Source organism: Strigops habroptila, chromosome 5, assembly GCF_004027225.2.
Source record: "Strigops habroptila isolate Jane chromosome 5, bStrHab1.2.pri, whole genome shotgun sequence".
Classification (NCBI taxonomy): domain Eukaryota; kingdom Metazoa; phylum Chordata; class Aves; order Psittaciformes; family Psittacidae; genus Strigops; species Strigops habroptila.
The window spans coordinates 43569178-43589949 of NC_044281.2; the positions used below are offsets into that span (position 1 = coordinate 43569178).

Consider the following 20772-nt stretch of genomic DNA (forward strand, 5'->3'; position numbering starts at 1 on the left):
CCCTTGCATAGGGCTTTGTTTTTGTTGTTTGTGATCAAATTCTCTTATGTGTGGTTGGAGCAGTGTGGAAAAGAAAAGGGCGAAGCATTAGAATGTTTTGGGGCAAGAAGAGGCGTCCCTGAGGCAGTGCAAAGTGGAGGCCCTTTGCTTCAGTTCCTTGATCTAGTTTGCCGTGTACTTCCTTTGAGTCTGCTGCCATGTGCTTGTGTGCTCTTCTTTCACGTTGGACTTGTTTTTTTCAGCGTGCGTACACGTCAGCCTGGGAGAAAGATAAAACCAGCGTTCACATTATGCCGGATACACCTGGTATTTTGCTGGCCCAGCAGAACAAAGTGAACTACAGTGAGGTGGGTGGTTGAGCTGGGGTTAAGTGTCCATGTCAGGACACTGCTGTGGCCCGGGAAGCAGTGTTGTTTGAGGGGAGTGGTTATTTGTTTTCCAGAAACTGTACCGGCTTGCGATGGAGGAAGATAAGAAAAAGGGCTATGACATGCGGGCAGATGCCATTCCTATCACATCTGCTAAAGCTTCCAGAGACATTGCAAGCGATGTAAGTACAGCGGAGCCCTTGTTGGTGCACTCTGTTGGAGAGTTTCTGGGTGCTTGTAGTTGAATCCAGCGCTTGCAGTGTCAGCCAAATGGAGGCAACACATCTCTTACCTGTCATAACCATTCAGCCAGTCCATAACTGCTTTGGTTCTGGAGGGTCTGGGTGTAGCTGTCCCTGTGTGTTATCGGTATGCAGTGTTGTGAGGGAATTTGCAGATGGTGTGGGTAGAGTATGTGCGGAATCTGTGTGATGGACATAATCCAAAGATGGACATAATCTGTGTGGGGCTTGTGGCAGCATCACCTCAGGCATCTGGCTGGATCTGTGAAGAGCAATGCTCAATGTGAGGAGCCCTCAGTATGATGACTCTGCATGACCCTGGTAGCAGACACTGCTGAGCTGGATATCAGGAAGAAAAACTGCAACGCATTTTTAGTACGAAAAATGAAGGCAGAGTAGAAATTATATTTTTGTGGGGTTTTATGTATTAATAAAAATATCTATTTCATACAACTGTTTGCTTTCTCCACTTAACCTTCCCATTCTGTCAGTATGTTCCTCAGTTTTTATCTCCTGATTAGAATGAATTGTAGTTTATTTGGCTATTGTCTTGCGGGTTACTAACTGATTCATTATTTAGGGTTTATTTATTGAGATTTGTGCCTCTTTTATCACTGCCATCATGTGAAGACTTTTTTTACTCCCAGATCCTGAGTGGTATCTCCTAATATATAGGATATGCAATGTCTGGAAAATGTGGAAGGCCTATGGGGCAGATAATGTTATATGAATCCTTTTGCAGCTGCACTCTGCAGTTCATAAGCTGAATACTTCCTTCCTCGAAACTCTCTGTGGTTTAAGATGCTACCTTGTTGAGAGTTTGAGCTTAAGGGGCTGCTATGAGGAGAAAGAAAACTAATCTCAAACTCTCTGAACTCTTTTATGCCTATAGTACAAGTACAAGGAAGGCTATCGCAAGCAGCTTGGCCACCACATAGGAGCCCGTAACATAGAGGATGATCCGAAGATGATGTGGTCAATGCACGTAGCCAAGATCCAGAGTGACAGGGAGTACAAGAAAGCGTTTGAGAAGACAAAGACACACTTCAGTAGCCCAGTGGACATGCTGGGAATCGTGTTGGCCAAGAAATGTCAGGAGCTGGTCAGTGACATTGATTACAAGCACCCTCTGCATCGCTGGACCTGTCTGCCAGACCAGAACGACGTTGTACAAGCCAGGAAAGTGTATGACCTCCAGAGCGATGTAAGTTGTTCCTTGCTGGCCAAGTGAAAAACAGAAGTCTATGGTCAGTAGTATTCTTTTGTTGGAGTAGGTCCAGATGGGGAGCATAAGTGTAGGCTTATTTTGTGGGACCGAGACTGTGCAGTGTCCGTAAAATTGTGCCGAATCCTAGAATGGTTTGGGTTGGAAGGGACCTTAATGATCACCACTTCCCACATTTTCCACACTGCCAAGCGCCCTGCCACGGGCAGGGACGCTTCCTTGTAGACCAGGTTGCTCAAAGGCCCATCCAACCTGGCCTGGAACACTGCCAGGCACAGGGCATTCACAGGTTCTCCTGTCAACCTGTGTCAGTGCCTCACCACCCTCACAGGGAAAAATTGCTTCCTAATATCTAATCTAAACCTCTCCTTTGTCGGTTTAAAGCCATTCCCCCTGTATTTCTCTTGGAAAAGAAATTTAGAGTTTCAGCCTTTCTCCTCTGGGTCTCATTAGTTTCTGATTTGAGAGTTCAGGCAAGATCCCAGCAGTCTGGCTTTCTGTTTGCTGAGATTTGTCAGGAGTGGCCGGGGCTGGCGTTAGTGTGTGGTCATACTTGATGGTCACAGAAGAGCCCTGTGTTGCCTGGAGCATTTTGGAGGTGGCTGTAGTTGTGTATGGCAGGGGGAGGGCAATGGAGTCAAATATTTTCCTCTGGAGGACTGCCAGTGGTCAAAGGCATGCCAGGTGTGCAGAGGCAAATGATATGAGGAGTGTTAGGTGATGAGGTGTAAGGCTTCTCTGATGTTTCTGCCAGCTGGAGATTGCCAAGTGGGGCAGGTGGTTCCTGGGGAGATGATTTAGATGGAGGTGGAGGGTATGTGGGTTGCTTGGCTCTTGTTCATGCTGCTGTAGGTGTGGGGAGGCAGGCTGTGGGGAGCTGAGCTTAGTGGGAGTCCCTTTTCTGGTGGCAAGTGATTTACCTGGGGAATGTGTTTTGGTCGGCAGAGCTTCCCTTGGCAGGAGGAGTGGTTGCATGGCATAAGGAGGATGCTGAGCAGCTTTGTGTCCTTGCCTGTCCTTTCAGAATGTGTACAAGTCTGACCTTATGTGGCTGAGGGGCATTGGCTGGTCCCCGATGGGTTCACTGGACGATGAGAAGAACAAGAGGGCGAGCCTCATCCTGAGTGACAAGAAGTATCGGCAACACCCGGACACCATCAAATTCACGAGCCTTCCCGACTCAATGCCCATGGTTCTGGCGAAGCACAACTCTGAAATCATGAACCAAGTGAGCTTCCTTTGTGTTTTCAACCTGAGGGAGATAAGTGCATGGCCCAGGATGCTTGGCTCTCTCCTTCCAAGGCCTGGGTTTCTTAAGGGGGATATCACATCCCCTTGCATAGGGCTTTGTTTTTGTTGTTTGTGATCAAATTCTCTTATGTGTGGTTGAAGCAGTGATTGGAGCAGTGTGGAAAAGAAAAGGGCGAAGCATTAGAACGTTTTGGGACAAGAAGAGTCATCCCTGAGGCAGTGCAAAGTGGAGGCCCTTTGCTTCAGTTCCTTGATCTAGTTTGCCCTTTGAGTCTGCTGCCATGTGCTTGGGTGCTCTTCTTTCACGTTGGACTTGTTTTTTTCAGCGTGCGTACACGTCAGCCTGGGAGAAAGATAAAACCAGCGTTCACATTATGCCGGATACACCTGGTATTTTGCTGGCCCAGCAGAACAAAGTGAACTACAGTGAGGTGGGTGGTTGAGCTGGGGTTAAGTGTCCATGTCAGGACACTGCTGTGGCCCGGGAAGCAGTGTTGTTTGAGGGGAGTGGTTATTTGTTTTCCAGAAACTGTACCGGCTTGCGATGGAGGAAGATAAGAAAAAGGGCTACGACATGCGGGCAGATGCCATTCCTATCACATCTGCTAAAGCTTCCAGAGACATTGCAAGTGACGTAAGTACGGCTGAGCCCTTGTTGGCGCACCCGGTTGGAGAGTTTCTGGATGCTGTAGTTAAATCCAGAGTTTGTTACCTCAGGCAAGAAAAGAAAACTAATCTAAAATTCCCTGAACACTTTTTTGTCTATAGTACAAGTACAAGGAAGGCTATCGCAAGCAGCTTGGCCACCATATTGGAGCCCGTAACATAGAGGATGATCCGAAGATGATGTGGTCAATGCACGTAGCCATGATCCAGAGTGACAGGGAGTACAAGAAAGCTTTTGAGAAGACAAAGACACACTTCAGCAGCCCAGTGGACATGCTGGGAATCGTGTTGGCCAAGAAATGTCAGGAGATGGTCAGTGACATTGATTACCGCCACTATCTGCATCAGTGGACTTGTCTTCCAGACCAGAATGATGTTATCCATGCTAGACAAGCCTACGATCTACAGAGTGATGTGAGTACTCGGTGATAAGCATTGGAGTTCTAAAGTGTATGTCATTTCTTTGGAACATAAACTATCGAATCTGCTTGAAGTGTCTGGTTTTTTTCACATTGTGGTTTTCTTTTGTGGTCCCAAGCAAGGTCATGGGATTTTTAGAGTTGATTGAATCTAAGTGTGAGTAAGATTGAGTATCAGGACAGTTTATAAACAGGTAATTAATTATCTGAACAGTAGAGCTAGCTGCATATAAGCCTTCGTAATAATCAATCTTAATCTGCCTTTTAATAATACGCAATTAACAGCATATAAATATGAAATTGTCTAGACTTTTTTTTCTTTTTTTAAAATTGCAGCCTCTTTATTGGTGGGAATTACTTTGTTCTATCTTGGAGAATATCTTTTAAATTAAGAGCTGCTGTTTTAAGTGTGTGACCATTTCTTTATTGTGAACAAATGTTAACAGGAAAAGTTTCTACAGACTTTCAGGGTTTTCTTTTAATTCATTGCTCTTTGACCATTCCCCAACATGTTGTTGGGTGCAAATTACCTCTTGAAGACAGATATGTGCCTTCACATATCTTCACATATTAGACATATGCGGTCTGAGTCTATGTTGCTAACAGAGATTGTTTTGCAGAAGGCAAAACTTGCAGAAGGCAACTTACAGAAGGTAATCATTAGTTGCACAGTATATATAAAATGTTTAACTGGCAATATTAATGAAACAGCTGTATTTGTATTTTGTAATAGAACTGCTACAAGTCTGACCTTGGATGGTTACGAGGCATTGGTTGGATTCCAATTGGTTCCCCAGAAGTTGAAAAAGCCAAAAAGGCAGGAGAGATCCTGAGTGATAAAGTATACCGTCAGCCTCCGGACACAATTAAGTTTACTAGCATCACTGATTCTATACCAATGGTCTTAGCCAAGCAGAATGCAGAGACGATGAATAAGGTGAGTGTTGATTTGATTAGATAACACGTCAGCAGTCCCTGCGTAAACTCTAGAGACAGGACTAGAAATACAAATGTGTGATTGCTGTGTGAAATTACTGCATAGTGAGGCTTTTAAAGTGTAGGTTACATTTTTGGTAATCGTCAGGTAACTTATTTTCTGCAAGTGCTAATTTAACAATATCTTTGGAGTCACCAATTTAATTTTGAATTATCAACTGTGAAGCTTTCCACATACTATACTCTGTATCTAGTAATATGTTACCTAACCTTAATCTAATTTTTAATGTATCAATTTGTTTAATAAATCTAAAAATTTATCAAATTTATCTGGTAGTTTGGTACTTAATAAACTACTTGTGTTAGGTCAGTCTTTGAAACATCCATATTTTAAACAATTCAGTGTAGTACTTGATGTAAGAGTTTTTCTTAATCTCTGGCCCTGATCTAAACCCTATTTATGTCAATAAAACCATTTCCTCTTCCAAACACGCCTTGTCCTTAGCATTTAGATCTCTGTGTGTCTGATGAGTATTCTGTGCCTTTTCTTCTAAACGTTTTTTTTTAAACAGAATTCTTTCTAGGTTACTATTTCTCCAGATACTTAATATCCAGGTTACAGAGTGAATATAAAATCTCATTGCTATATAAGGAATAAGGATTTTTTTTTTTTTTTTTTTTCTTTAGGTTTTGAGTACAGGTCTGTAATTCTTCTTGTGTTTTAGGAGATCTCCAAGTAGTCACCATCGTTTTTCCCCTTTAACATACATTATTTCTCCTGCAGCGTTTATATACTGAGGCCTGGGATAAAGACAAGACACAAATCCACGTAATGCCTGACACTCCTGAAATCACACTGGCAAAACAGAACATGCAAAACTACAGTGTGGTGAGTGTGTGAGCTCTCCAGATGTAACTGGTCTATTTAATGGCTGGGTCATCAGTGTTCTGATAAACCTTGTATTGATGATACCATCAGTTTCTTTAAGTAAGCCCCAATATTTATCCACAAAATTGTGACTTTAAAAACATAATTTCGATATTTGTACAGTCGTGCATACATACAACAGTGAGCACTATTGACAATAAATTCCATGAGAAGCTGTGTGTCTCCACTGAATTTCTGGGAGTCGTTTCTGTCAGTGTGCATACCGTTGTGAAGGCACAAAATTAATTACAAACTTGGAAATACCAAAAAGGTTATTTTCAGAACAGTTCTGAAGAGCAATGATCCCAGTGTTTAATTTAGGTAAATAAATTCACATCAGTAAGAGGTGGCTTAAAAAAGTAAGTTTTCCTCTACTTTATGGAAGAATAGTTTCTCTCTGAAATTGTAGTCCATGTTATGTTGTTTAAGTAGTAAAAGAAAAAAATTTGTTAGCAAATGCATTTAGCAAAGCTCTTCCTTTGTTAGGAATTTGTATCAGCTACTGATCTGGGGCTTTGAGTTAAGAAAGTTAGATAAAGCTGTGTTGGAATAAATCCGAACACAATTTTTAAAATCTACTCACAAACAATTTGTTTTGCATAGAATGCAATATATGGAATGAACTTACATGAATTTCACTGTTTAATTCTTCACCTAGAAACTCTACAAACAGGCCATGGAAGAAGAGAAAAAGAAAGGCTATGATTTGAGAAGTGATGCTATCCCTATCCAAGCTGCCAAAGCATCCAGGCTAATTGCCAGTGATGTAAGAATCTACTGTTTTGGTTTTTTGTGTGATGATATTTGATCTCTGCAACCTGAAAGTTATAGCTGGAATCTGAAAAAGGCATTTCAATTAAACTGTTATCCCAAATAATAGATTTTGGGAAGCAAATTATTATGTATGTTGAAAGATTTTATTGTAAAAAGTTTGAGAAGTTATAAGGATAATATAATGCCTCTATCGTCAATTTTATAGCTCATAAAACTGTATCTTTAAATCTTAAGAGCATGTATATTATGATATTTAATAAAGATGAACTATATTAAATAAGAGGTTTATTTCTTACTAATGTGAGTGAAAAGTGTTTTTATCAAAAAACTTACTTAAAAATCTCTAGGTTTCTAATTCATATCTCAAAAATTTAATGCGAGAATTCATATTATTAGGCCCAGAATTGCTTTGACAATTTGGTGGTTTTTGACTTTGGCTATGGAGCAATTTTGAGAGTTTATGATTGGAAATATTTAATATGAGTAACTGATATTTTTAGGTGATATAGAAATATACTATCTTGATTTATATTTCAGTACAAGTACAAGGAAGGCTATCGCAAGCAGCTTGGCCACCATATTGGAGCCCGTAACATAGAGGATGATCCAAAGATGATGTGGTCAATGCACGTAGCCAAGATCCAGAGTGACAGGGAGTACAAGAAAGCCTTTGAGAAGACAAAGACACACTTCAGTAGCCCAGTGGACATGCTGGGAATCGTGTTGGCCAAGAAATGTCAGGAGCTGGTCAGTGACATTGATTACCGCCACTATCTGCATCAGTGGATCTGTCTTCCGGACCAGAATGATGTTATCCATGCTAGGCAAGCCTATGATCTACAGAGTGATGTAAGCTCTTTTTGATTTCATTTTTGATGAGGAATGTATTTGATATTTTATGTAGGTGGATCACATATCAATGTGGTAGAATGAAACTTGCAAGGTTTAAGTTTCATGGCTAATTGAAACTCAGATCTCCAGTAGGATATTTTAACTGATATTTAAATTAAATTCTGTGATTCTATAATTTGGGCTTTTTATCATTTGCCATTCTGTAAAATTTGGATGATGGTATCACTCATAATGTAGATGATGTGCAGTTATTTTTCCTAAGATTTTCTCTAGGGTTTTGAATTTATTTGAATTAGAAGTTGATAGTGAGGTTACTTAACTGTGCAAAGATGCACTATGTGAATTGCATTACTATTATTAGAATAACCTGTGTATTTGTTTTGTAATAGCACTGCTACAAGTCTGACCTGGAATGGTTACGAGGCATTGGTTGGATTCCAATTGGTTCCCCAGAAGTTGAAAAAGCCAAAAAGGCAGGAGAGATACTGAGTGATAAAGTATACCGTCAGCCTCCGGACACAATTAAGTTTACTAGCATCACTGATTCTGTACCAATGGTCTTAGCCAAGCAGAATGCAGAGACAATGAATAAGGTGAGTGTTGATTTGATTAGGTGACACTTCAGCAGTCCTTGCCTAACCTCTGGGAGCAGGACTAGAAATATAATGATCACAAGTAATGCTGAAGTTAAGAAATGGTGTATTTTCAAGTAATGTGTTCTGTTTATTTCGGTAAAAACTATCAGGCCTTGTAATCAAAGCCTCAACTTTATAAAAATATTCTGCATATATTACATTTTAATCTTTTCTTTGACATGTCTCTGCAGTGAGCAATAATAATGCTTCAGTTTATTCATTATTCTTAAGTAATGTGGCCATTTTCTAAGAGGTGTTGAATATCCTCAGTTAAGTTCTCTTTTTAATAATGCTGTCTCTACCTGATTAAATACCTAACTGTTTATCCATGCTATATTTTCTATAATTTTACCTAGTGTACTCTATGTTTTACCTGATTAAAGAGATATTGACTTGTTTTGAAGTGCAATTTTAATCTCTTCCTGTGTTCTTTCTTAGCGTTTATACACTGAAGCATGGAATAAAGATAAGACTATGATTCATGTCATGCCTGACACACCAGAAATCCTGCTAGCTAAACAAAACCAGATAAACTACAGTCAGGTGAGTAAAACTGAAGAGTTGTCAGAAATGCTTTAATTCTCTCAAGCAGAATTTTGTCATCTCTGACTTTTGATTAATATTATAATACTGTTGAGTTGTCTAGTTTCACAAATTGCAATCTCCGCTGTTAAAATCAGAATTGTTCTTTAGCTAAAATGCTGGGTGTCTAATTAGGCTTTTGAAATGTATTACCTGCCATAAATGACAAATCATTTCTATAGCAAGGTATGGAAATAAATAATTTAACTTGCAGAACATTCCTTTCTTTGCCTTTCCTAAGTGATTTGAAGTTTCCAGGCATCTACAAGACAATTACAAGATCTTGAAATCTTCATATTTTTATTTTCTAGAGAAGATAAAGCTGTTTTCAGATATTTAAGTTGCCTGAACGTTAACAATATTGTTTAAGCACTTTATTTGTTTTATTACACATATGTGCTTAACTGAAGTGTGATTTTGTTTTTGAAAGAAAAATCCGAATATTTTTCTCACAGAAAATATACAAGCTAGCTTTGGAGGAGTCGAAGAAGAAGGGTCATGATTTGCGTTTTGATGCCATTCCTATTCAATCTGCCAAAGCATCCAGAGAGATTGCCAGTGATGTAAGCAGGGTTTTTAATCATGTCTGTATGTATTTGGTAATGGAAAAGAATAATTTGTTTGCTACTGTAATACCTTAGGTTTATAGAATAAATAATATGGAATTCCAGCGATTCTACTGCATGCCTTTAGTACATGAAAGGAATGGGTAGCCAGTATTTTTATGCATGAGGTATATACTGCAATAATAAAATAATGTGAGGATTATTTCTATGCCCTCTGTGATAGTTCCATTGATGTCCATGGGTGTTGAAGTAGGATGATCAATAAGGTGTACAAGTCTATGCTAGTGTTAGTCAAATTAATCTCTGATTAAAAATAGGAAATACTTTAAAATCTCTCCCCAAAACACATATATTAGTAAATAAATTCTAAATGTTCTAAACTGCTGTCTTTTCCTCAGGGAAAAATATTACACTTGTGTTGAAATGTAATATTGAAATTCAAGATGGCTATGACAGGTTTTACTTCTGGGATGAGGAAGCGTCACTAAGAGACAGATGATAACAGTTTTTTATGATCCTTATTTTTCTATCAAGATTGATATTTAAACTGTCAATATTAACTAACTAAGACTATCTTCATTGGGGTTTTGTAATAAGCTTTTAAAATAAATTAATCTTTACATTTTAATCTTAATATTTAAAGAATGTGGAATATCCAACTTGTTAATATGTGACATGAAATGTTTAGTTAATTTGAAGTGTGATATAGTTATGTAAAAAATCAGAGATGATATCTGTAATAAAAATAATTTTTATGTTAAAATTAATAAAACAGTAGTGGAACCTAAATAATATTTTTCTCTGAACAAAATACTAATGATTACGTTAAACTGTGTGAATTATTTATTAGTTTATAATTATACCATGTGAATATGAATATAATTTCAGTACAAATATAAAGAAGGCTATCGCAAGCAGCTTGGCCACCACATAGGAGCCCGTAACATAGAGGATGATCCGAAGATGATGTGGTCAATGCACGTAGCCAAGATCCAGAGTGACAGGGAGTACAAGAAGGCTTTTGAGAAGACAAAGACGCACTTCAGTAGCCCAGTGGACATGCTAGGAATTGTGTTAGCCAAGAAATGTCAGGGGCTGGTCAGCGACATTGATTACCGCCATTATCTGCACCAGTGGATCTGTCTACCGGACCAGAATGATGTTATCCATGCTAAGAAAGCCTATGATCTACAGAGTGATGTGAGTAAATCATTACATTTGTAATTCATAATTACATATATGGGGTCTTGTACAATGTAATTTTAAAACGTATAGAATATGCTTTAGGCACTTGCATCAGACATGTTGATAGAAGTGAAATGTTTAATATATCACATCATTAAATTTGTTTAATTTTTAATCCTATTTTTTCAGTCCTTAGCCTGAGGTGTAAATTATGTTTAACTCTGATATTTGTAGAGTTCGTAATAACTCTCTTCTTTTTGTTATTTAATAATTATTTCACTAAATCTTCAAAAATAACAGTTGTTTCCAAAACCATATCCTGCTACAATGTAGAAATACACACAATTGTTCATATAGACTCAGATATGCTTATTTGTAATTATTTTACTGTTTGATCAAACTTGCACATATATAATGAACTTTCAAAATTTTTCAGGCGGTTTACAAATCAGACCTGGAGTGGCTAAGAGGTATTGGATGGGTTCCTATTGGTTCTGTGGAAGTTGAAAAGGCCAAGAAAGCTGGAGAAATCCTGAGTGAAAGGAAGTATCGTCAACCAGCAGACCAAATTAAATTCACTAGTGTGACAGATTCTTTGGCCATGGTCTTAGCCAAGCAAAATGCTGAGATAATGAACAGGGTGAGTTGTTTGGATTTGTTTTTTGTTACTAGCTAATGGAACTTATTAATTAGGTGAAAAATACAAAGTGCAAAGTAAGACTAAATGCTTTCATTGTGGACTTCGAGAAAATGAATGTCTGATTTCAGCCTTTGCACAGGAAAGCTCTTATCTCAGGGGTCTGTTTAAACTGAACATATAGTAAGAATGTCCAGAAAAAAAGTCACCTAAATCACATATTTTTCAAGAGTAATACTAAACTTTTTTGGTGAATTTCTCTCTTTTTCACGACAGCTGAAATCCTGTTTTTAAATGTTTGTCTAGTATCTTCTATTTTGTTAATGCTACTTCACTATACAAAGCTCATCTCTGACAGAACAGGCAAAACTTTTTTGTAGTTCTTAGACAATACTGTGAAATCTGCAGAAATAGTGTTCCAGAAAGGTATTAGGGTACATCCACAGCTGGTGGCGCCATGACCATGTTATAAGACAGGACATAGCAGAATATTGTGACTTTTACTGCAACTGCTATGATTATGTATTGTTGACCAGCTGTGATGCCGCATCATGAGCAAGTTATGAGGAAATAGCTTATGTTCTCTGGAAGTGAAGCTTCTGCAATTTATCTCAGACCTGGAGGATGAAAGTTGCAAAATACCTACTCCCTCTCTTTAATAAGAAACATCAATCAAACAACTCATACAGTTAGGGCAGAATAATGAATATAGTTTTCCTCCTACAGCAGTTTCCCAGCAATCCTAAATCAATCAATTTTTGTGCCAACTTAACCTAAGAAATAATGATGAAGGAGAAAATTTTCTTCTTGAGTTGTTCAGTGAGAAACTTTGCTATGTCAGGGGATTTAAAGCTTGCTTGAACTACCACTCATGGTTTGTAAAATACATTCTTTGATGAATATAATAGTTTGCTTTTATATATATCGTGTTCTGCTTCAAGGTTACTCTCTTTTTTGTATCATGGATGTATTTTTGATAACTACTGCTTTCAAATTTGCAGTCTTTCCATCAAGCCACATATAAAGAAACTTTCTAAAGGAATGTGGTTTTCTCTCTCCTAGCGGTTGTACACAGAAGCTTGGGATGCAGACAAAACTTCAATTCATGTGATGCCTGACACACCATCAATTTTGTTAGCAAAGGCCAATGCAGCTAACGTTAGCCATGTAAGAACATTTAAACATACACTAAACTAATGGAAATTCAGAAAATAAGTAAGCATTTATTTAACCATAAAGATATTTTAAAATATTCATTCCTGAAAATTTTAATAAAAAAATATGAAATTTAGAAGTTCCATCATTCAGAATATTGATAAGCATTTTCTGTCTTCTTTTGTGTAGAAACTTTATATACAAGCCTGGGAAGATGCCAAAAAGAAGGGTTATGACATGAGAGCTGATGCTATTCCATTCCGAAGTGCAAAGGCATCAAGAGATATTGCAAGCGACGTATGTTCTTCCTTTGCATTTATTTTCAGTTAGCTTGAGAAACAAGAATGAAGTAATAAGCTATGTACAACATAAAACCCCATGGTATATCAGATTCATCCTGAAAGCCTACTGACAAAGAATTAACTTCAGAAAGAAAATTGACAACAGTTTTCAAAAGGAACATGGAATTATAAATCCTGACATTCAGGAGATATTGGAAAGTAATAAACTACAATAACAACAAACAGAAGCTGTGAAGCAATAATACGTTAGGCGTTTCTAAACTATAAATGAGTATATTTCATAACAACAAAATATATTTGTGATTAGCAGCAATGTGAAATTATGAGAAATTCATCCCAGTTTCACTATTTCTTTTAAAACTTCTTTTTGATTCCATAGTACAAGTACAAAGAAACATACGAGAAGCAGAAAGGCCACTACATTGGGTGCAAAACTGCCCAGGAGGATCCCAAACTGTCGTGGGCTGCGCGTGCCATGCAGCTGCAGAATGACCGAATTTACAGGAAGGCGTACCATGATTCGAAGTCCCAGGTCCACATACCAGTCGATGCGATGTCAGTGCAGGCAGCCAAGGATTGCCAGACATTAGTCAGTGATATTGACTATCGTCAGTACCTTCACCAGTGGACGTGTCTGCCTGACCAGAATGATGTGATCCATGCCAGGAAGGCCTACGATCTACAGAGCGATGTGAGTGAGAATAATTGTAGGAAAGCTTTATGGCAGGTGTGTGAGGCTTTGCTTGTTAGTGACTGTGCAAATACCCTTTCAAATGCACAATCATGAACCTGCAGTCAGCCCTGATATGTTTATTTTAACTTGTCTGGATGATCCTTTCCAAATCAGCCATGGTTTCAGCTTGAAGAACAGAAATAATCCAGGCAGTTTGTAAGGAAGCCATATTTTTTTTTGTAGAATGTTTGCTTGCATACTGCTTGCAGACTACTTGCAGATAATACCACTGATATGTATGTAGCAAGTATCTTTAAAAGACCAGTACTTTTCTTGCTGTGCAAATCTGCATTTTAGTTGTGTGGGGGAAGGACCTGGTACACTACCATTTCATTGTCTGCTTGCTGTGTAACTGTATGAGGAGGAAATTGGGGAAAACATTGTACAAAATCTCTTGGCACATAGAGTTGTCCCTGCAATGTCAGTAAACCTTGGTTTCTTTGCAGAATGTGTACAAGTCAGATCTGGAATGGCTGCGAGGCATCGGCTGGTTGACAGAAGGTTCTGTGGATGTGGTGAAAGCAAAGAAAGCCCAGGAACTCCTGAATGAGAGGTTGTACCGCACGCGTCCAGATGAGATGAAATTCACCAGCATTACTGACTCACCAGACATTGTCCAGGCTAAGATTAACGCTTTGCAGATCAGTGACGTAAGCTTACCTTTCACTTACCTTTCAATTACTTTTCATTTATGCGATGACATTTCCTTGTGGTGGAGACTAGAATTTATTCCGTGGGAATGACTAATTGGAAAATATTGCAAATCAGAATTACCAAGGAATTCCTGTAGGAGGGTTTCTTCAGTGTTCAGACCATAGTGAAATGTCAGTATGCTTCTTTTCTCCTTAGCACCTGTATCGTGAAAACTGGGACAGAGATAAGACACAGATTTCCATACCTTCTGATACTCCTGTAATGCTGCAGTCCAAAGTCAACGCTCTCAACATCAGCAATGTAAGAGAATAAAATCATTCTGCATGTGAAGAATTATTGGAGTATGACAACTGAATTTCCAGAATAGTTTTTAAGAAAAGGCATTGCTTTCAGTCTTCGCCGTGTGTAACAAGGTTGATTAATTTTATTTGCAGAAACACTATCAGAAGGCCTGGGATGAGGCCAAGGCAAAAAGCTATGACCTGAGAGCTGATGCCATTCCCATCAAACATGCCAAGGCATCCAGAGACATTGCTAGTGAGGTACAGTCTTAATGCTGTAGCTGTGTCTGTCTTTCTGTGTCCAGCTCAAAACTGATTGAAGTTCAGCTCAAAGGATTTACAGCTTAGGAAGCTGAAAACCTTTGTTCATGAGTCATGTTGAGGTGAGCAATGTGTGACTGCTTACGTTCTTTCTGCTTGTCTAGTACAAGTACAAAGAAACACATGAGAAGCAGAAAGGCCATTACATTGGGTGCAAAACTGCCCAGGAGGATCCCAAACTGTCGTGGGCTGCGCGTGCCATGCAGCTGCAGAATGACCGAATTTACAGGAAGGCGTACCATGATTCGAAGTCCCAGGTCCACATACCAGTCGATGCGATGTCAGTGCAGGCAGCCAAGGATTGCCAGACATTAGTCAGTGATATTGACTATCGTCAGTACCTTCACCAGTGGACGTGTCTGCCTGACCAGAATGATGTGATCCATGCCAGGAAGGCCTACGATCTACAGAGCGATGTGAGTGAGAATAATTGTAGGAAAGCTTTATGGCAGGTGTGTGAGGCTTTGCTTGTTAGTGACTGTGCAAATACCCTTTCAAATGCACAATCATGAACCTGCAGTCAGCCCTGATATGTTTATTTTAACTTGTCTGGATGATCCTTTCCAAATCAGCCATGGTTTCAGCTTGAAGAACAGAAATAATCCAGGCAGTTTGTAAGGAAGCCATATTTTTTTTTGTAGAATGTTTGCTTGCATACTGCTTGCAGACTACTTGCAGATAATACCACTGATATGTATGTAGCAAGTATCTTTAAAAGACCAGTACTTTTCTTGCTGTGCAAATCTGCATTTTAGTTGTGTGGGGGAAGGACCTGGTACACTACCATTTCATTGTCTGCTTGCTGTGTAACTGTATGAGGAGGAAATTGGGGAAAACATTGTACAAAATCTCTTGGCACATAGAGTTGTCCCTGCAATGTCAGTAAACCTTGGTTTCTTTGCAGAATGTGTACAAGTCAGATCTGGAATGGCTGCGAGGCATCGGCTGGTTGACAGAAGGTTCTGTGGATGTGGTGAAAGCAAAGAAAGCCCAGGAACTCCTGAATGAGAGGTTGTACCGCACGCGTCCAGATGAGATGAAATTCACCAGCATTACTGACTCACCAGACATTGTCCAGGCTAAGATTAACGCTTTGCAGATCAGTGACGTAAGCTTACCTTTCACTTACCTTTCAATTACTTTTCATTTATGCGATGACATTTCCTTGTGGTGGAGACTAGAATTTATTCCGTGGGAATGACTAATTGGAAAATATTGCAAATCAGAATTACCAAGGAATTCCTATAGGAGGGTTTCTTCAGTGTTCAGACCATAGTGAAATGTCAGTATGCTTCTTTTCTCCTTAGCACCTGTATCGTGAAAACTGGGACAGAGATAAGACACAGATTTCCATACCTTCTGATACTCCTGTAATGCTGCAGTCCAAAGTCAACGCTCTCAACATCAGCAATGTAAGAGAATAAAATCATTCTGCATGTGAAGAATTATTGGAGTATGACAACTGAATTTCCAGAATAGTTTTTAAGAAAAGGCATTGCTTTCAGTCTTCGCCGTGTGTAACAAGGTTGATTAATTTTATTTGCAGAAACACTATCAGAAGGCCTGGGATGAGGCCAAGGCAAAAAGCTATGACCTGAGAGCTGATGCCATTCCCATCAAACATGCCAAGGCATCCAGAGACATTGCTAGTGAGGTACAGTCTTAATGCTGTAGCTGTGTCTGTCTTTCTGTGTCCAGCTCAAAACTGATTGAAGTTCAGCTCAAAGGATTTACAGCTTAGGAAGCTGAAAACCTTTGTTCATGAGTCATGTTGAGGTGAGCAATGTGTGACTGCTTACGTTCTTTCTGCTTGTCTAGTACAAGTACAAAGAAACACATGAGAAGCAGAAAGGCCATTACATTGGGTGCAAAACTGCCCAGGAGGATCCCAAACTGTCGTGGGCTGCGCGTGCCATGCAGCTGCAGAATGACCGAATTTACAGGAAGGCGTACCATGATTCGAAGTCCCAGGTCCACATACCAGTCGATGCGATGTCAGTGCAGGCAGCCAAGGATTGCCAGACATTAGTCAGTGATATTGACTATCGTCAGTACCTTCACCAGTGGACGTGTCTGCCTGACCAGAATGATGTGATCCATGCCAGGAAGGCCTACGATCTACAGAGCGATGTGAGTGAGAATAATTGTAGGAAAGCTTTATGGCAGGTGTGTGAGGCTTTGCTTGTTAGTGACTGTGCAAATACCCTTTCAAATGCACAATCATGAACCTGCAGTCAGCCCTGATATGTTTATTTTAACTTGTCTGGATGATCCTTTCCAAATCAGCCATGGTTTCAGCTTGAAGAACAGAAATAATCCAGGCAGTTTGTAAGGAAGCCATATTTTTTTTTGTAGAATGTTTGCTTGCATACTGCTTGCAGACTACTTGCAGATAATACCACTGATATGTATGTAGCAAGTATCTTTAAAAGACCAGTACTTTTCTTGCTGTGCAAATCTGCATTTTAGTTGTGTGGGGGAAGGACCTGGTACACTACCATTTCATTGTCTGCTTGCTGTGTAACTGTATGAGGAGGAAATTGGGGAAAACATTGTACAAAATCTCTTGGCACATAGAGTTGTCCCTGCAATGTCAGTAAACCTTGGTTTCTTTGCAGAATGTGTACAAGTCAGATCTGGAATGGCTGCGAGGCATCGGCTGGTTGACAGAAGGTTCTGTGGATGTGGTGAAAGCAAAGAAAGCCCAGGAACTCCTGAATGAGAGGTTGTACCGCACGCGTCCAGATGAGATGAAATTCACCAGCATTACTGACTCACCAGACATTGTCCAGGCTAAGATTAACGCTTTGCAGATCAGTGACGTAAGCTTACCTTTCACTTACCTTTCAATTACTTTTCATTTATGCGATGACATTTCCTTGTGGTGGAGACTAGAATTTATTCCGTGGGAATGACTAATTGGAAAATATTGCAAATCAGAATTACCAAGGAATTCCTATAGGAGGGTTTCTTCAGTGTTCAGACCATAGTGAAATGTCAGTATGCTTCTTTTCTCCTTAGCACCTGTATCGTGAAAACTGGGACAGAGATAAGACACAGATTTCCATACCTTCTGATACTCCTGTAATGCTGCAGTCCAAAGTCAACGCTCTCAACATCAGCAATGTAAGAGAATAAAATCATTCTGCATGTGAAGAATTATTGGAGTATGACAACTGAATTTCCAGAATAGTTTTTAAGAAAAGGCATTGCTTTCAGTCTTCGCCGTGTGTAACAAGGTTGATTAATTTTATTTGCAGAAACACTATCAGAAGGCCTGGGATGAGGCCAAGGCAAAAAGCTATGACCTGAGAGCTGATGCCATTCCCATCAAACATGCCAAGGCATCCAGAGACATTGCTAGTGAGGTACAGTCTTAATGCTGTAGCTGTGTCTGTCTTTCTGTGTCCAGCTCAAAACTGATTGAAGTTCAGCTCAAAGGATTTACAGCTTAGGAAGCTGAAAACCTTTGTTCATGAGTCATGTTGAGGTGAGCAATGTGTGACTGCTTACGTTCTTTCTGCTTGTCTAGTACAAGTACAAAGAAACACATGAGAAGCAGAAAGGCCATTACATTGGGTGCAAAACTGCCCAGGAGGATCCCAAACTGTCGTGGGCTGCGCGTGCCATGCAGCTGCAGAATGACCGAATTTACAGGAAGGCGTACCATGATTCGAAGTCCCAGGTCCACATACCAGTCGATGCGATGTCAGTGCAGGCAGCCAAGGATTGCCAGACATTAGTCAGTGATATTGACTATCGTCAGTACCTTCACCAGTGGACGTGTCTGCCTGACCAGAATGATGTGATCCATGCCAGGAAGGCCTACGATCTACAGAGCGATGTGCGTATGTGTAGAGATGTGGTAGTAACTACTTTTGATATTTAATATATTACTGCCCTATTTTGATGGTTTGATACTACAGTCTCCAAGGATTCATCTTCAGAATTTGTTTTTTTTTTAATTTTTCATGTCACTGCTATTATCTGCTCTTTTTCATAATTTTAAAAGTATTGGTATATGTCTAAATTGTATCAAAGCTTTAATTGGCATCTGTTACACACACTTTTGGAGTATTGTGATCTAGAGAGGATGAAGGATTTGTCTCTCTTATTTTGATGGGATAACATCTGTTTGCCTCTTTGGAATCAGGTGGCTTTTTTTACTGCTCGTTATCTGAGTCAACTTGGAAATTTATTTAGTCGACTTGGAAATAAGATAGCAGGTAAGATCTGTAAATGGCTAATTTTGAAACAGGAGGAGTCAGTACAGCTGATGTCTTGACTTGGCTACTAATTAGGCAACATGGGGGTCTCTTCTTCTGTTTCAGTTATGAGTTTCAAAGGTGAGATTCATGTTCCTTGCTGAAAGATTTTCTCAATATTTAAATAATAGTGCCTGATATCACTTCAGGAATTATGCTGTTTAGCTCTAGTCCCCATTAACTCTGTAACCTTATTTTTCCTCCTTTTTGTTGAATTTCCTGTTGGGCAGCTTGTGGGTTTTTTTGGACTTGTAAATTGTTGAAGTGACTAGAGGAGTAAATATTTTGGAGGGGACCAGAAGACTCTTTTAAGACTTCAATACTCATCATCATTAATGACAGTTCTGTTATGTTGTTTCCCCTGTATTTAACTCCACCAGGTTTAGAATGTATTGTCTAAGAAACAAGCTACTTAAAAGCTAGTTCCCAGATTGTATTTTAGTTATGACACTGAAAATCTCTTGTATATAAAAGGGCTTAAAGCTCCAGTTGATTTGACATTTTCTAAAATGTACGCTGCTTTGTATAGTTTAAAATAATTAAGACAGTCATTTTTAACACAATGTTTTCTTTTTCTGACCATGTCTGATACAGGCTGTCTATAAGTCAGACCTAGAGTGGCTCCGTGGAATTGGCTGGTTGCCTAATGACTCTCCGGTTGTTAAGAGAGTGAAGCATGCCCAGGATCTCCTGAGTGATAATGTGTATCGTACACCTATTGAAAGCCTGAAATACACCAGTATTGTTGATTCTCCAGATGTTCTGCTAGCTAAAGCGAATGCCGAACAAGTCAGCATTGTACGTTACAATATTCTTAAAGTTGTTTCGAAGCTATAAACAGTTAAAGAGAAATCTCACTGCTAAAATATAAAATTTATCGGTAGTATTTTAAGTCAAGTTAAATGCTTTTCCAGACATTTTATTTTTTAGAGATGATAATTTCAGAGAGATTTATAGGATTTTGTTATTGACAAGTGAAATTCCGTAATTACAATATCATAAAATGAACTATTTTAACAGCCAAAATACAAAGAAGCCTGGGAAAAGGACAAGACTATGATCCATATTATGCCAGACACACCTGAAATCAACCTAGCCAAGACTAATGCTGCTAATTTTAGTCAGGTATGCTTATCATTCTATTTTCTACATTTCTATAAAGTAGTGTGTGTATCCTCTGAATTTTAACATTCTAAGATGTTACTTACAAAGTTGAAGATTAAGTCACATGAATCTCATTGAAGTCATACAGTGCTTGCAAAATTTCCTTCCTTCTGATGGCTTAAAGTAATTAGACATTTTAACATAAATGCTTGCATTGCATGCAGCTGTTTAAAGAATTATAATTTTCTTTCACCATCGAGGTAATATTTTCTTGGAATGGATGAAAACCCAAGGTATATAAATATTTTCTAAACTTTTGCGAACACCCTTCTATGCAGTATAGGTTGCAAAAGTTGTGTTGCAGGCAGTGTATGCATTTGAAAGGTAGTAAGATTTGCATTAGTATTTATGGCTGGGAGCAGGAGTAATGCACAAAAAATAGTTACAGTATTGCAGCAGATGAATAGCAGTAACCTATGTGTTTCTTGAATGGCAAATGCTAGAATATTTAGCATATATGTGACATTTTGCTGTCTTTTCAGAAACTGTATAAAGAAGCTTGGGATGAGTTGAAGACGAGTTGTGATTTGAGAGCGGATGCAATCCCAATCAAGACAGCCAAAGCTTCTAGAGAAATTGCTAGTGATGTAAGTGCCAGAAGAGGGATGTAGCTCTTCACATGCTTTAAGAG

The 20772-nt window shown here is 39.1% G+C and overlaps 1 protein-coding gene across 1 annotated transcript in view; it reads left to right on the plus strand.

Annotated features, from left to right (window-relative positions):
• Positions 1-20772, plus strand: part of NEB (nebulin) — a 128701-nt gene that overhangs the window by 48629 nt on the left and 59300 nt on the right. Inside the window, exons 53-86 of the mRNA XM_030488081.1 lie at positions 243-347; positions 443-550; positions 1503-1814; positions 2860-3063; positions 3413-3517; positions 3613-3720; positions 3855-4166; positions 4905-5108; positions 5892-5996; positions 6694-6801; positions 7347-7658; positions 8051-8254; positions 8735-8839; positions 9334-9441; positions 10333-10644; positions 11066-11269; positions 12329-12433; positions 12611-12718; positions 13103-13414; positions 13903-14106; positions 14306-14410; positions 14545-14652; positions 14817-15128; positions 15617-15820; positions 16020-16124; positions 16259-16366; positions 16531-16842; positions 17331-17534; positions 17734-17838; positions 17973-18080; positions 18245-18556; positions 19572-19775; positions 19998-20102; positions 20624-20728. Coding sequence (XP_030343941.1) covers positions 243-347; positions 443-550; positions 1503-1814; positions 2860-3063; positions 3413-3517; positions 3613-3720; positions 3855-4166; positions 4905-5108; positions 5892-5996; positions 6694-6801; positions 7347-7658; positions 8051-8254; positions 8735-8839; positions 9334-9441; positions 10333-10644; positions 11066-11269; positions 12329-12433; positions 12611-12718; positions 13103-13414; positions 13903-14106; positions 14306-14410; positions 14545-14652; positions 14817-15128; positions 15617-15820; positions 16020-16124; positions 16259-16366; positions 16531-16842; positions 17331-17534; positions 17734-17838; positions 17973-18080; positions 18245-18556; positions 19572-19775; positions 19998-20102; positions 20624-20728 — 6042 coding nt within the window. The remainder of the gene's footprint in view (positions 1-242; positions 348-442; positions 551-1502; positions 1815-2859; positions 3064-3412; positions 3518-3612; positions 3721-3854; positions 4167-4904; positions 5109-5891; positions 5997-6693; positions 6802-7346; positions 7659-8050; positions 8255-8734; positions 8840-9333; positions 9442-10332; positions 10645-11065; positions 11270-12328; positions 12434-12610; positions 12719-13102; positions 13415-13902; positions 14107-14305; positions 14411-14544; positions 14653-14816; positions 15129-15616; positions 15821-16019; positions 16125-16258; positions 16367-16530; positions 16843-17330; positions 17535-17733; positions 17839-17972; positions 18081-18244; positions 18557-19571; positions 19776-19997; positions 20103-20623; positions 20729-20772) is intronic.